The 16,005-nt window shown below is 42.7% G+C and overlaps 1 protein-coding gene across 2 annotated transcripts in view; it reads right to left on the reverse strand.

Annotated features, from left to right (window-relative positions):
- The window catches only part of LOC126541577 (ecto-NOX disulfide-thiol exchanger 2), a 43,388-nt gene that overhangs the window by 19,134 nt on the left and 8,249 nt on the right, over positions 1 to 16,005 (reverse strand). For both annotated transcript variants that reach the window (XM_050188395.3, XM_050188397.3), the window contains 5 exons: positions 13,027 to 13,162; positions 9,211 to 9,417; positions 6,321 to 6,554; positions 5,373 to 5,585; positions 1,394 to 1,500 (listed from right to left, as the gene is read on the reverse strand). In XM_050188395.3, the coding sequence (XP_050044352.1) occupies positions 1,394 to 1,500; positions 5,373 to 5,585; positions 6,321 to 6,554; positions 9,211 to 9,417; positions 13,027 to 13,162 (897 nt within the window). The remainder of the gene's footprint in view (positions 1 to 1,393; positions 1,501 to 5,372; positions 5,586 to 6,320; positions 6,555 to 9,210; positions 9,418 to 13,026; positions 13,163 to 16,005) is intronic.

The following is a 16,005-nucleotide window of genomic DNA, read 5'->3' on the forward strand; positions in this document are numbered from 1 at the left end:
ATGAGGTTCTAAGAGTTACTAAAGAAGTAACTATAATGTCCCACTCAACTTAATACATGACTTAGCACAGGGACCATACTAACAAGCATTCTCCGATACCCTGTTATAGCATGAAAACTCTATCACAGGTGGCCTAATGCAACCATGAATTTAGCTACCTTCTGACCATCACAATGCATAGAAAATTTCACAACTACGATGTTGTACAATATGCAAACATCAATAACTATTCTCTGTGACAGAAGGTAAGGCGTGAAAACACGGACACAAGAGAAAAGTACCAGACAACACAATTACCAGCATTTGTGTTGTCTGGTTCTCTTCTCTTGTGTCTGTGTCTACATGCCTTATCTTGAGTCACAATGAATCCCTACCAACTAGCTCAACTTTCTGTGGTTCTAAACTATTCTCTATCGCTTAACATTGGCAGATATCTCATGTTTTGTCTTTCTAGGCCAGACATTTGGACATATTTTATTAATTTCTACAATGGTTGTTTCTAGCCTTTGATTTGCTGGGAAGATTGAAAGATAGCGGAAAGAAAGTCATAAGAACTTGAGTAATTTCTGAAGAAAGCAATATACTGCAAGAAATTTATGTCCTCACTATTTTGAAACCATTCATGCGAACATAATGTTTGCAAGCTCAATTTGATGAATTGCAGAATAAACTTAACTGCCAGAAAGATCTAACTGCAGTCTATCCCACATAAACTATATATCTTTGCCGAACATTATCCTTAAATTTCCATATCCAGCATGGTTTTGGGCTTCTAAAAGAGTCGGGACTTCTCAAGAGAATCCCAATGCCTATGACTAGGTGTATCGGGAGATCAGCAGTTGCATTCTCGGTCAGTTACTTTCGGGGATCTTTTCACTTTTGCGTGACGTGACGTGCAGTGTAGCAACTCCATGAAGAGATGGATATCCTGCCTGCTGGCTTATATAATGAATATGCATTGAAAGAGATATCCCCAAAAGTGACTGAATGAAAATGTGGCCCCAGGACTGCTTTTTCTCCCACTACAAAGGTCTGTCTATGTCCGTCAAGATATGTCAAAGTTTCTGCTTCTATTGGTAACCTGGGCAAACATGATATATTAAGAGTCTGGTGTTAATCCAACATGCTTCACATCTACTGATCTGCATCTTATCATCACTCACATTTTTTTTAAGCATCTTTCATTCTGAGGCATGATGTGCATCTGTCATGTTTTGAAGAATGCTTAAACCTTGCCCACCTTTTCATGCTATTGCTGTGTTGCATCCCTTTCTGCCTATGTGCCTTTTGACACTTTCAAAAAGTTATTTCATGACACTACTGCCAACTGAGGCTTTGCCAACCTAGGACAAATTAGTGTTCAGCATAAACATATAGCTATGCACACGCTTACCTCAGATTGCTTGCGCCAGGTATCAATGTTCTTGCGCTGGGCTTTGGTGAAATGGTCCCAAACCTTCTGATGACTGGCCATGGAAAATACCTTCTCAATTTGTCCCACTAAGCATCGCAGATCACAAGCAGGGAAATGGTTCATAGATGCCAGCCGCAGTGGGCAAAGAAGAGCAGGTGGGGATGTTGGGAAGGGTTGAAAGGGGGAGGGGGGGGGAACAGAGTGAAAATGATGTTATGAGGATAAACAAAAATGAAAGAAAAAAGAATGAATACAGAAAGATGGGGAGTGAAGTGGAGCAGAAAGAGAGAGAGAGAGAGAAAGAGACCAGGTATAAGAGGATGGCAGAAGGGTGTCTACACTTACCATCACCTCATAAGATAGGAAATTCCAATGACCAACTCTACATATACATAAATGTTCCTCCAATCTGTTCTTCTCAACTTCAACTCCAGAACTTTCTGTCTAATTAAATTTATATATTTCAAGATGTTTCTGTTTCATTACTTCAGTGCATGTGGTTTTGTACTTTGCATTGAATGGTTGTTTTATTGCACTGCCATACATTATATTCCATGTGTTCTATTTATACTCATTTTATTCTTTACTGCTAGCTCCTCTGTGTATTTGCTTTTCTTGTTGTAATTAATAATCAAGGGTGTTCCTGCAGTCTCTGACTTTTGGAACCTTGTCTGTGTATCAGCTGTAAGTAGCTGACAGTATATTAAATAAATAATAATAAACTAAAAAAGCAACACAGCCTTTTGATTGAGGTAGTCACAATGCGTCAGTAATGCTCCACATAGATTCTCAATCAATACTTTTATAACCTGGCACTCACAGCATCTGTCCAAAGATGGCAGAATATAGACATGCCTCTCATGCAATTCCCAAGTTGTAGGAATGGCTGAGGAGCATTATTTGAAACACAGTATACTTATTCCGGTCAAGAGGCAATGCTGTCTTACATTCGATTATATTAAGTTGAGGGCTGTTTGTGGGAGTGCGGGGAAAGAGTGCAGGCACTACATCGGCCCATTACCTAGGAACAAGACATGACATGGTATATATGTCAGTTTTACATTAAATTGGTCCTTATGGTACTGCTGCAATTGTTACAACAGAAGGCTGAATATGGGTAAACAGGGGTACCAATTTGCACTATGCATAGCTCACTAATGATGGTGGTTTCTGTCACCTTCACTCTGTATGAGTTTCGCTTGCTGCCATCCCACGTCTTAACAATTGGTAAGCACCAGAAAGACAAGTGAAGCTGTTGACTCCCTCGCACAATGCTACGTTTGATGTACAACCATAGGCATCGCTACAATTTTCTTACTTTCATGCATGCTCTCGGCTAGAAAACAATGAAATGCTGCTGTAACACAAATTCCAGTTGTCAATTTGGAGCAACTTTTTCTGCTTCCCGTATGATGAAAATGTCTGTTTGACTTGCTACAAAAGTGCACATGTTGTTGGTGTACAAAATAAATAAAAAGAAAAAGAACTTGCATTTATTCCTACATTTCATTGTTTGAATAAGCATGCCTTCTCACTGACAAAGAGAAATCTTTTTCTGTTTCAATCAGAGAAGGTTACGGTGATTGATCACAAAGTTTTGTGCGACATAATATGTATTAACAATGAATGTCGGGACAGTGTTGCATAGAAAAGGGCAGGATGGCCATTGCTTCAGAAGTAGTTAGCTCCAACAATTATGCTAGGGAGCTAGGATAAAACCAAGAATGAGGGTGCTACTTATCAATGTGGGAACAGAAAGAACCCATTCTCCACCACTTTGAAGCAGTGTGCCAATCGGCAGCACAATCCAAATCACGTTCTGACATGAACTCTCGTACTATAATGTAGGTTGCACATTGAGTGCAACAGCACATGAAAGTAATTTCAAGCATAGGGAATTAAACAGCCTATGGGAATTAAAGAGCTTATTACTAAAGATATTGTCTCGAAACAAATCATGACACAAACACACTATACGTACACCAAAAGTCAGTTTAAGGTTGTCACAAACCACAAATGCCATTAAAACAAGCACAGATTTGTTAAAACCGTGAGTCTGCAACACAGTGCCTGCATGTTCGCACCGTTTCTTTACCAAAAAATATAGTGTGATGGTGCGTGTTGCTCAGTTTGCATTCTTTATGTTCAGTTTATTGGCCTTTTCAGAACTGGGAAACATGCATTATCTGCCGCTTGTGTGAAGACACCTAAAAAATGTAAAAATGTGACGAGTGTGAAATCAGTGCCTGCAGCAATGAGTGCCACTTTACTGCAGAACCAATAATATACTATACATATCTTGGCTGCAATTTGACCTGCTGCTGATATGTTGTCATTGTGTTCCTGTGTATCATGAAGCAGAACGGTTATAAAACTGGTTTTTTATTGATGGCTTACTGTACAGAAGGCAGCAAAATTGATTGATGGCAGTGCTGGCTCAGCATTTTTGTGTCTTCTTGTGTTGCTTTTTTTCTATCGGTAACCTGAAACATTTAGCACTCACAGCAGCATATGTGGTTTCCAGATGGCCCAACAGGTCTTACGTCCCTTGAGGAAGCTTAATGTACTGCGTGAACAATGCACGCTATGTATGTGGATTCCAAGCTAATGGCTGCCGCACATAACAGATATTTTACAGCAAATGGTGCACTTTCAGTTTAGGCAAGTGACCTAATTGCATGCAGTTTATGTCCAGAACTGTGCATGCCAGTGGTTGACTCGGTAATGCATACTCCAAATATGTTGTCTCGTTTGACAACTACCAGTGCAATGAAAATGCACCTGCATTTTTCACTTACCTTGTGACAGTTGCAGGTGCCAACACTGCTGAGCTGCCATGCTATAGAATGCCAGTGTCATTTCACGTACTTACAAATTTTGCTGAACAGAGGTGAATTCATGCAATGGAGCTCACACAGCAACAATGTACAGTGCTGTCAGAAACATCTAAAAGCTTACCCTTACCTCTCGTTACCAACAGAAAGGAGCAAGGCCAAAGCATTGTGCTACAAAGTCATCAGCAAGTGCATGACTAAAGTACACTGGCTTGAAGGATGCCCATATTCTAAGCTGGTCATATCAGAACATAAATAGATCATTTTTGATGCAATGCAGCATCTACAAGCATTTCCTACCGAAAATAATTATGTGGCAGTTAGTGCAACATAACTGCAAGAGCATTTGATCAATCTCGCCATTCCGGGCATTTCTGGGCAATCTTATCAAATTATATTTTAAGCTAAAAAGAAACAATAAAATGCTTCTCCAAGATAATCAGTAGGACATAGATGGTTGATTTTAACATGTATACAGTTAGTTCTATACATGTGGACTGGAAAACGAACAAATGTGACTAATGATTTTCAATATTGTCTGATTTGATTTCAGTTTGATTTCATTAGACGCATTGTTTTTAGTTCCCTTTTTTGGAAGAAAAGATACGTGTCAGGGCTGATTCAATGCAACATACTGCTCTTACTCAGGAAGCACATGAGTACTAGGCTTATTTTCATGGAAAAGCAGGACATTTTTTAATGAAAGAGTTCTATTTGTGCGTGAACCTTTAGGAAGGCTGTCCCATTACCTTGCTCTTATCAACAACACTTGAAAACTACTGTTGTCAAGACAACACAGACATAACTGGTACATTGCAGTTTGCACAGGACAGGCAGACAGGCAGGACATTTTTGTTTTCTTTCATCCGATAGCAATGACAGTTTACATAACTTTCTGAAAATGGGTGTTTTCCACATTTGCCAGGCAAGCTGGTCAAGTATAAATGCCAAATACATAATATACAAATCTGGCTGCAAATTGCAATCTCTGTGTAAAGTCCATGCGCTAACAAGTGAGCACTGAAATGTGAAAAAATCCTTCGTTGTTACTTTAAGTATTCAGGCCCCTATAGTAAGTTCACAGCGTGTGTGAAAGAAGAACGACCACCGAACATACAACTTACATTGGACAAGGATCCCCTGGAGCCTCTGGGCAAATAGGACGCGGGCCTTGTCCAGCGCTTCTTGGTGGTCCTGCTTCTCTTGGAGTAGGCGGCGGATGTGACCATTGGCTGTCTGCAGCATTGAGTAAAATTGACCTGCATTGCGCTTGGTGCACTCTCCGCGGTCCAACCACACTGTCAGCACTTGCACTGCCTTCTGGAAGCTTTCGTCCCCTGCAAGATAGTGCACAGTCAGCCATCTATTCTTAACTGCAGGCACAAAAGATAAACAATCAAAAGCTCGTGACTCCATACACATGTGCATGGTTGTCTCTTCAGAAGAGATGTTCATTTCATGATGATGAGTACACCAGAAAACGATACAAGAATATAAAAACATGAGACTGTGTTTACCTATTGTATTTGTCATCTGTGGACTGATCATCGTGAGTTATCTTGTCCTGACTGCGAAGTATGAACGATGACAGTAAGCTGCTCTCAAGACCCCATCTATAGTTCAGCATTCCAGGGATGATACGCAGCTCAGTCGCACTACAGTTACGTCATCGCAAGGAGGACATCCACATGTGTAGACTTTGTTGGTGCCCTGTAGCTGCGACTAAATCAGTATTATGTAACAGGTGTGCCACTACCTATGCAGTTCTTAATGCAGCTAAAATATTGTTAACTTCGTATGCAGTTCTTTTAAGGTTTGTTCTCCAGCCATAAATCAATACAGCTGACAAGCATAAAGCCAGGAATATGGGGTCAGTTCGAGGCTTATTCCTAAATCTAAACCTTACCACAATACCCTAAGTGCATTCAGACCGCAAGGTTTGCAAGTTCCACATTATTTAAGAAACTTTCTAATGCCAAATTAAAAAGGTGAAGTTGAGAGAAAGAATGAATACAGAAAGCACGTCCACACGTTCTCTGCCATACAGATACAGGTGCCCCGCAGCTGTCTACCTTTCAGACGCTCAGTGAGCTGTTGGGCCTCATGGTCTGAATAATGGACCACTGGCGGCGGCGAAGGCGGCCGCAACCGCTCACGGTCCAACCGCTCGCGGTGGCGCTGTTCACGCTGCAAGGCTCGCTGGCGGCACTCCCACTCGTACTGGTCATCTCGTGCCTGTGCAAAGTCCACGTGCAACCGTCCAGTGTGGCTAGCCTCCTCTTGGTCTCGAATTTTCATCCGGTACCCTGGACCAGTGAAATTAGCATTAAAATGATTATTGGTGAGGTGCGTCACCTCGCTGGTGTGGTTGGAGGTGATAAGAAGCATACTGATTATGCAAACATGAATCTTTCTTTTGTTTCTGCAGAAAGAAAATACCTTTCCTTCCACTAAGATGCTTATACAAGAAAAGAAAAATTGAGTAAGAGACTTCCTACACTCAGGCACTAACAAAGACTTAAAATTTAAGTATGCCTAACAAGAAAGTGGACACGAATGTTATCACAGAGCGTTACGTACTATCTTGTTCAGTATGAGCTGCAATATGTGAGCCGTGGCTGGAGTGCTCTCCCAGTCGAGTGGCACTAACTTGTGACACTCTCTTGAAAAATGTTGAGAGGGTTTTGCCATTCCACCAATGCACATACCCCCTTTTTTCCCATTGTCTTCGTGGAGCAATAATACACTGGCCTACTGAGCAGCATGGACGTGCTTAGCCCTTAGCACAGAATGCTTCATCATGGCAAACTGCTGCCCTAGTTTGGTAACTATTCTTGTTTTTTTCACTCTCCTCTTTATTTTTTTATTTTTTTGTGGTAGAGATATAGGCCTACTCGATTCACTTGCACCATCTGAACCAGTTCACAAGGTGCTGCAGCCACTCGTTTTATCGGTACAGCAATGGTGTCCTCTGAACCACGCCATCCATTTCTAAAGGTGCAGGGCTGGTTTAAAATTTTGCTGCACCCTCTCTACTGTCGGTGCATTATTATTACTTACAGCATGCACTAAAAACACGAACACAGAAGAGAGATGAAACACGATCTTGTAATAATAATAATGCAGATGTACCAATTTGCCCAGCTAGCTACCATACTAAAGTTGGTGCAGACATACAGACGCAAAGTAGTAGTGCAGCAGACGACACAGCACATGAGCACAAGCACCGTTAAAACCCCACTTGTGCAGGTCTGCCGTGTTTACACAAGCGTGTTGTCACAGAAGCCGATCACGCCTGCTGTTCAGAACCTCTCAAACTTAAACATAACGCCAGCACAGTGTCTGCGCCTCAGCATTCGTTTTAGAGTGTTGCATTGTGCCTGCATTGCAGAAATCTAGCTCCACAATTTGTGACATTCTTGTGCACTGTTGTGAACTGGTTCCCAGTGGTACAGGTGAATCAAACGAACCTATAGCTGCTCAGCGGGCCAGTGTAAAATAATTGCTCTGCAAAGGAAATAGATGACAGAAAGCACAGGAATATATGCACATTCCTAGTATGCTTTGTCGCATTACACGGCCGTGATGCAATAAAGCTTACTTAAGCAAATTCGACATTATGGAGCGCAAATAGGACCCTTTCTGCCCGAGTCCTCCGTATATTGAGACACACACCTTGCTCATTTTTCCTCCATGGTATGTACTGCCCTACATATTCAATGCCTTGACAGCATGTGCCAAAACAGCGCCGTTTCGTCAACATGAATATTTCCGATGATGCGAGAAGTGATCGCAGATCATTAGGAGAAGCGCACTAGCAGGAGCACATCATTCAATATATTGAATGTGGTGGTGAACAGGAATTCAATATATGCATAGTACAGTCCTGCACTTTTGCACGGGATTTCCAAGAGGGTGTTACAACTGTTTGAAATAGGTAATAATTCGATGTGCCCACGTTCGATATATCCGGGATCGACTGAAGTACATACAGCAGGGGAGAACAAATGGTTCTGTCATATAAAACAAATGATGTAGGGACAGTTAATCACTTTGTTACCTCAAACTTTTTCACAGTTTATGTGCGTTCTGAAGGACAACCTTTTTCCTGTAACCCGTGCTGATTGAAAAACTCATATTGACACAAGCTGTCCTACAAACAACTGCTGACCAGATTTTTGCTGGCCAATCCAGATATCTGGGCACTGATGTGGATCCACCTGGCAATATAAGAATTTCAATTAACACAGGCCTACAACATGACATTGCACCGAAAGGGGAAATAGGTCAAAAATATAGAAGCTGTACATTAAAATGCACATGTACACAAATCTCATCACTTCACACTTTCATGCACTTGAACTTACATTTGCCTTGTGCACTTGTGTGATGGAAATACTTAATGCAAGAGACTGCTTTCCCAATTCGTAAGTGTGCTTCTCTGCACCAGCTTCACATTTGCCACAACTAGTGGCATAACTTATCATTCAAAAGAAGACAAAACTGCTAGCTGAACATGCTGGGGCTTGTGTCCTGAGCATGATTCCATCATGAGAGCCATGTCTACATTTTTCATGTCATAATACAAGCAAACAGTGCTTGTACATGTTGTGTGCAAAAATGACTACGCCGCCATTAGTTGGCTTTGCAGGATAGCTAGGTTTACAATTATGAAAAGGGTATATTGGTGTAGTGCGTCCCAGCATATGCAGAAGACTGCTACATTGCTATGACAAAGTACACAAACCACTGAGACTGAAAATTTTTCCCCTTCATCTTTGTTGCAACATATAGTTTTGACAGTAAGCTCAGGCCTAAATTTCGCAATCTGTGAAATAGCAAGTCTTCAATGCTAAAGAAAATATATAAAGGATAGTACAGCCTGCATTTATTTCTTGTACACCAAGAAATATGTGTGCACCGTGCTGGCCAAATGACATTTTTAATTCATATCGAACAGACCAGAGAGGGCAATGGCACGATCCACTTGCTCTTCTGTCTCAAAGCGGATGTGGCAAAAGTTCTTCTTGCTCATGCGAACAGTGGTGATGGTGCCGCAGTGCTGGAACACCTCCCGCACCAGCTCCTCCGTAGAGCTCTCAGGCAGGCCACCCACAAACACTGTGCGACAGCCTGGGGGTCGATCTCGCGTGGCTGGTGGTGGCATATCTGCAAAGTAGAACACATGCCAGCTGTAGACAGGTGCTTAATATGCGCCACATTTATTAATACATGGGCTGCGTTCCAATACTAGCTGTAGACCGCTAAATAGACAATGAAGCAGAACAGTGGACATGTTTAGTCTCATTCCAATTCTGATGGAGCCGGCAAAATAGCGTCACGAAGACAGTATTGTAGTAAAAACCATGCAGGCTACTTTGCTGTCTGAACAAGATGGCAGCTGTGCAGAATGTTTGAAAACACGACGGTAAAGTCACCTGTGTACAAGAAAATGTAGTCACACTTTTGTATGCTTTTAATGTACCATATGGACCGGAATATAGGCAGAACTTTTAAAAATAGAAAACGCAGCAAAAAGTCGACCCTCTCTTATATACAGGTCATTTTTTATAGCTCTTTTGGACACACTTTTAGAATTAAAGTTTGTAGGGTCGACCAATATTCCAGCCCAACTTATATTCTGGTTTTTACGGTATGTTGAATTGTGTTTTTCAAGCATTTGCACATGCAAAGTGTTCAAATACTCAAGTACAGCTATAATGTACGCTTTCTTTTAGCTTTTTCTTGTCGATACCCCATGTTGACAAGGAAAACACATGTAGTGCAATGCTTAGTGTAAAGTTTCCAAGGACACAGTGATGCATAAATATTGACTATGCGGAGCGAGGATCATTGCAGTGCCGACATCACTGATTGCATATTCAAATCATCATTTTGCAGCACTTTGGCAACGATACTATGGTCGTGCAAGACAGCTTCAAATATGTGTTACAAGAAAAATTAAGTCAAATAGCGTTGTTGTCAAATATCATTGTTGGTGCTTCATTACGGCTTAGACCACTTATAATGTAATCATCTATTTTGAAGAACCAGCTATAACGTGGCCTTTTCCGACTCCTGTTTACCCTCCCATAGAACTCCACGTATACGTGCACCACTTATACTGTACTGCAGCCGCGCGAGATGAAATGCCGGTTACAATGCGGCTTCTGTGGAAAAACCTCGCAAAATGTGGCAGCAAGTTTGCTTTTCAATGAGGTGCGCTGGCCAATGGAAGGATAGAGCAACAAGGACAATGCGAAGGTGGGGGAGACACGGAGTAAACAAACAAAGAAGAAAAAAAGAAAAGAAAAAAGAAAGCAGCGGCAGCACGATCGTAGTGGAGGGGGTTGTGCAGTGGTTGTCTAGGCGACGGAGAATCCTTTGCACTGCCACAGCAGTGCGCACTCCGCAGTGAACATGACTTCAGTTCGTGTACGCCCATTGTACTGCACGTCACTGTGAAGCGCAGATATCATGCATGCAACCTTGGCGTTGTTTAACTGGTGTTCCACAAATTCAGTACGCAGTGTTTAGGCTTTTATGTTCACATGCGAGCTTCCACCGTTCCTATGAGTACACACATTAACAAACTTGGTAGGTGTTCACAGCATTTAACGCGGCTGATCATCCGAGAAACCAAACTCTGCTTCACATGTGCTGCTGTCAGTTCAGCCTGTGCATCTGATCGCATGCCTAATCACTACGTAATCATCTACAGGTACAAACATATCAAGGGCAAGGTTCCTGCAACGACATGCCAACCAGCACCCCCATCAGCTAGGCCTAACCAGTGCGCCTAGTCAGGAGTCGTCGACCAAAGTTGCGGATTGGTTCCGAGTCAACGAAACATGTTGCAGTGACTGTACAGCACTCAGAAAGCGGAGGAACCACCTTCATAACAAAAGTGAGTGCATGAGTGGCACAGTCAATGCACGAATGGTGGCAACTACTTCCGTGGTCGCCATGTTTATTTTGACATCATACACACACCAATCAGTTTGTGAAATTGAACAAGACACTGTAAGGTGTCTAAAATCTTAGTCACTGTTCTACTTTAGTTGTGTGGTGTTGGTGGCAGTGTCATGGGGAATTTCAAATGTTCGGGCAGGTCTGAAAATTAGTCGCCAACTTACTTTCCTCTTTGTCATTTTTGTTATTGCTTTTTTGTTGTTGCGGGTCCTTGGACATGAACCTTTAAACAGGCACAAACATCCTGGTCGCATGCTTCAATTCTTGAAAACATATGGCAGCTTTGTTTACATGTTTTGCACGTGTGCAGCCTTTGAAAAGCATTTTTTAGGCTATACTGCGGTTCAGCTTATAGTGCAGCTATACGCAACTGCAGCACTATAATGGACCATGCCGTCTTGGACCACCTTCGAAGCACTGATGGAGCACTCTGCAGTAGCCAGTCAAATATGCTATCAGCATTTCTCCACGGCAAAGTTCTGCAGATGTGTTCAGGCCTAGTCTTTTAAAGGAAAGCATTCCTTGATTTTTCCTTTGACTTTCCCATTGCTGTTGCTGCTGCTGTCTGGATCACCGCATCAGGGGTGGTTCAGAGCATGTGTATACATGACAGGAGCACGGCAGAGAAGAAAGGCGAGGTGAGAAACTTGTTTGGACCTTTGCACAAATGTGCACAATGCCCTCTGGAGCTCCCTGGGCATTGCTGCATTACCCTCTTGACGGCTGTAATTATCTGTGAACCCCACAAAAGCACTGCAGAAATTGCAGTGCTCACTTTTCTACTAACATGCAAATCCAGAGGGAAACTAGGTAGTATGGTAGAGAGGAGGGGGGAAAAGATACAGGAAAATGAGTGAATAACAACCTTGCCACTTTTTGCTCGCAGTTCCCATAAAAGGGGGAGAGGATTGGGAAAACATGACATGAGAAGGCGAGGAAATACTACTACTATAGACATGACAGCGGTTGGAGGCAAACTGGATAAACTTAAGTTGAAGATATAGCACGGCACGTTTCTGCTATTTCTGAAAAATAAACGCCAAGCAAGTTTGCCAACCAGATTACCTACACAGGGTGTACACAAGCAGAGCTGCATTAAAGCGCACCATAGGGTTTAGGCGACACCAGACACCACGGAAGCGGTCACACGTCAAATCAACACTGCTGTGTCTGCTGCAGTAGCTTTGCGGCTATGGCATCGCTCGAGGTCATGGGCGTGATCCTGACAGTGGCAGCTGCATTTCAACTGGGGTGAAATAAATAAGCTCGGGATTTAGGGACACATTAAAGAACACCACGGTGTCAAAATTTACGGCGTGCCTCAAAATCTGATTGTGGTTTTGACACATACAGCCCCATAATTCAATTAAAGTTTAATACTTCTGGCATGATGCGATGTGTCATGAATATCAATATGCTCAACCCTTTCAGAGGTTATGAAGTATAGCGCACAACAATGCCTTAAGCAAACACCTCCTCCTGTGTGTTCTGTGTACTATGCAGACAGACAGCAGTAGTGCACACAAAGTAATATTTAACATCGACTCACCCGTGTCATGTTGGATTAAGCATTGAAGAAACTAAACGTTTGCCATCAACATCACCACAAATTATCATCAATCAAAGCAAACAGCACAGAAAGCTTCGCTTACATCGATTCCCACAGTGTGTGGAACCCGCATAATTTTTTTTGCGCGCCTAGAGTCCAAGTGTTGGTTTCTTTACTGCACTGACACCTTAATGTAAAGAAGGATTAACTAACTTTTCAGGTATGACAAGCCATTCTCAATGCAGGTGAACACTCACTTGGCTTTGGAGGGTACAGGACGCAGCTTGGAAACCTCAGCAGCTCCTTCACAGGTGCATTCGGGCTGAGAACACTGGCCGGCAATATTCCAGGCCCAATTTCAGGTGGGGGTCCTAGGAAACCAAACTGTGGGCACTGAAAGGAAGTGAAGTGCTTTACAGTGCTGTCAGCTGTTCACTGCTGCTGCTGCTACATTTAGCATAAGATCATGTGCGCAACATCCCTCTACAATTCATTTTTCCACAATAACGTGATCAGTTGAAAGTATTGTCCAAGGTTTCTGTCCCCTCCATAGAATCTCCAAATCATGTATGAAAACAAGCACCATGCCATTTATCATTCAGTTTACTACACTGATTTCCACATGAGTGACAACACTAAAGGCAACCACAAAAGTGTCTTTCTTATGGCTACAAGCACAGTGAATTGAATGATGTCAGAATGTACGAATAAGCGTTGGTAATGCATATTGAATAGAAGAGTGCAATAGATGACAAGAAAGAATGACAGAAGGTGAAGCGCTAACGTCCAACAGGATTTTATTGCAAATGTGGTGTGCACACACACACACACATATGTACATACACGCACAGTCGTACCTGGATATATCAAAATTGTGTAAAAGGAACAGCTGTAAAATCCTCTTGAAAATTTTTGTATAAAATTTTTATTTTATGTATCAAATTATTGATATATCGAACTTTTTCGTGATCCCCTTTGAGTTCGATATATCCGGGTTCGACTGTATATATACAGGGTGTCTCACATAAGCTGAACCAAGGATTTTTAAAAAGTGGTTAACCGCAGCTGAATGAAACCAATGACATATAGTTTGCCGTCATGTGGCACTGTTTAGAGTACTTCTTATATTCCTCTTAATTAGTTAATTAAGTAAGATCAATTATGCAAAATCTTTAATATTCACTTTAGGGCCAAGTGCGTTTCATTGCGGTTCAGGAATGACCAATCCAATTTCTCGTGCCAATATGCGGCAATAAGATAGCGCAGGAGTGCAGTCATGTGGTTTTATTTCATATTTTGCGGACTTTCTTTAAATGCTGAAAAAAATCACCACCAGCATGCACGTTGCCACAAGGAATTGGATCGGTCGTTTCTAAATCCCCTCTACAACACAACAAAATATGCACTTGGCCCTAAAGTGAATATTAAACATTTTGCATAATTCATTTTAGTTATTTAACTAATTAAGTGGAATATAAAAACTAATATAAGGAGCATTACATATGACAGCAAACTATATATATATATATATATATATATATATATATATATATATATATATATATATATATTGTGATGAAGATGGCGAACACCACCAACAGCAGCTGCACTGTCAACACTTCATGCAAGATGACGCTGGAGTTATGGCTCAGACTGCCAAGCATCCATCCTGGAACTCCATACATGTGTGTACTACAGCCCGTTATGCCTGAAGACACAAACCCCCCCCCCCCCCGCCCCCTCTGCCCATCATCTGCTCCAGCGTGCCTTACCAGAGGGATCTGATGGTCTCAGCAACATCGACGACAGTGATGTAGAGGACTGGCTATCGTCTTACGTCAGGGCAAGCGTCCAGAACCGATGGGATGATGCCACTAAACTCAACAATGTTATCTTTTAGCTTTCTAATGTAGCTAACCTCTGGTTTAAAAACCACGAGGCAGATTTTCCAACCTGGTCCACATTCAAGACCACCCTCATAGATGTGATTGAGTGTCCCATTAAACAAGAGTTGCGTGCCGAACAGCGTTTGCACAAACGGGCACAGCAGCGCCGTCGAGTCGTTGTGTTGAGGACATTCTCTACCTCTCGAAGCACATCAATGCCTCCATGTCCAAATCTGACAAAATCAAGCACATTATGAAAGGCATTGATGATTACGTCTTTCAGATGCTGCTTGCAAAAAACCCAAGCAACGTCGTAGTGCAGCTCATCAAGTTGTGTCCGAGCTACGACAAGCTCCAGAAACAGCAGCCTCGACTAGTCACCTAATTACAAACGACGAGAGCCTCACAGGTTCGGCTGTCATAAGCTCGGAAGCAGCTTGGAAGTTCTCAATGGTGCAGTTTGCTCAGCAGCAGGCCCAGCTGCGTCCTGCTCTTTACCTATCACCCACTATTCGGCAGATGTTTGACGAAGAAAGTGCTGATGCTGTGCCAGTGTCCCATCAGTCACATCCTGTAGCTGCTCCTATCACGTATGCCAACGTCATTGCAAGGCCCTGAACGCACCATGCTTTCACACTGCGCCAACCAATGCAGGTGCAGACTCATCCCTGTGCCCTTTGAGCCGGCCCCATAGCTGCAGACCCTTGCTGTACTCCGGACAACAAACCAATTTACTTTGCCTATGGCTGTCCTGGGCATATCACTTGCTACTGTTGTCACCGCGCACCGTCAGCCATCTCGTATGGGTATCAACCGACAACTCACCATGCCGATCAGCAACCGCTCTGCTACACTCCAGAATCACCTCCAAGCCTTCCTGATCGTCATGCCTGCTTCGCACAACGCTCACCGTCACCACATCCGCGCTCTTACTCCCCAACGCACCATCTTCCCATGCCAGCAGAAGAAAACTAAATGTTGCAGTTCATGAAGCAAGAACTGTGTCGTCATTACAGCGTCCCAGTCCTCACTTTTCTGCATCAAGCGTCATTGTAATTTCTGGCAAAGATGTCCCAACTCTTGCCCTTGTGGACACTGGAGCTGGCGTTTGTGTTATTAATGAAAGACTTTGTCGCTCCATCCAGAAAGTGACAACACCAGCGGCTGGCATAGCCTTCCTATAGCAACAGGGCAGCATGTTCAGCCATTAGCAGCTTGTAAGGCCCGAATTGTAATTGAAAACGTATTGTACATCATTGAGTTCATTGTGCCGCCATTCTGCTCTCACAACATAACGCTTGGATGGGATTTTCCCTCACGACACAATGCCATCATTAACTGCGAGCAGGC

The sequence above is a fragment of the Dermacentor andersoni genome, chromosome 2, assembly GCF_023375885.2.
Source record: "Dermacentor andersoni chromosome 2, qqDerAnde1_hic_scaffold, whole genome shotgun sequence".
NCBI classification, from domain to species: Eukaryota; Metazoa; Arthropoda; class Arachnida; order Ixodida; family Ixodidae; genus Dermacentor; species Dermacentor andersoni.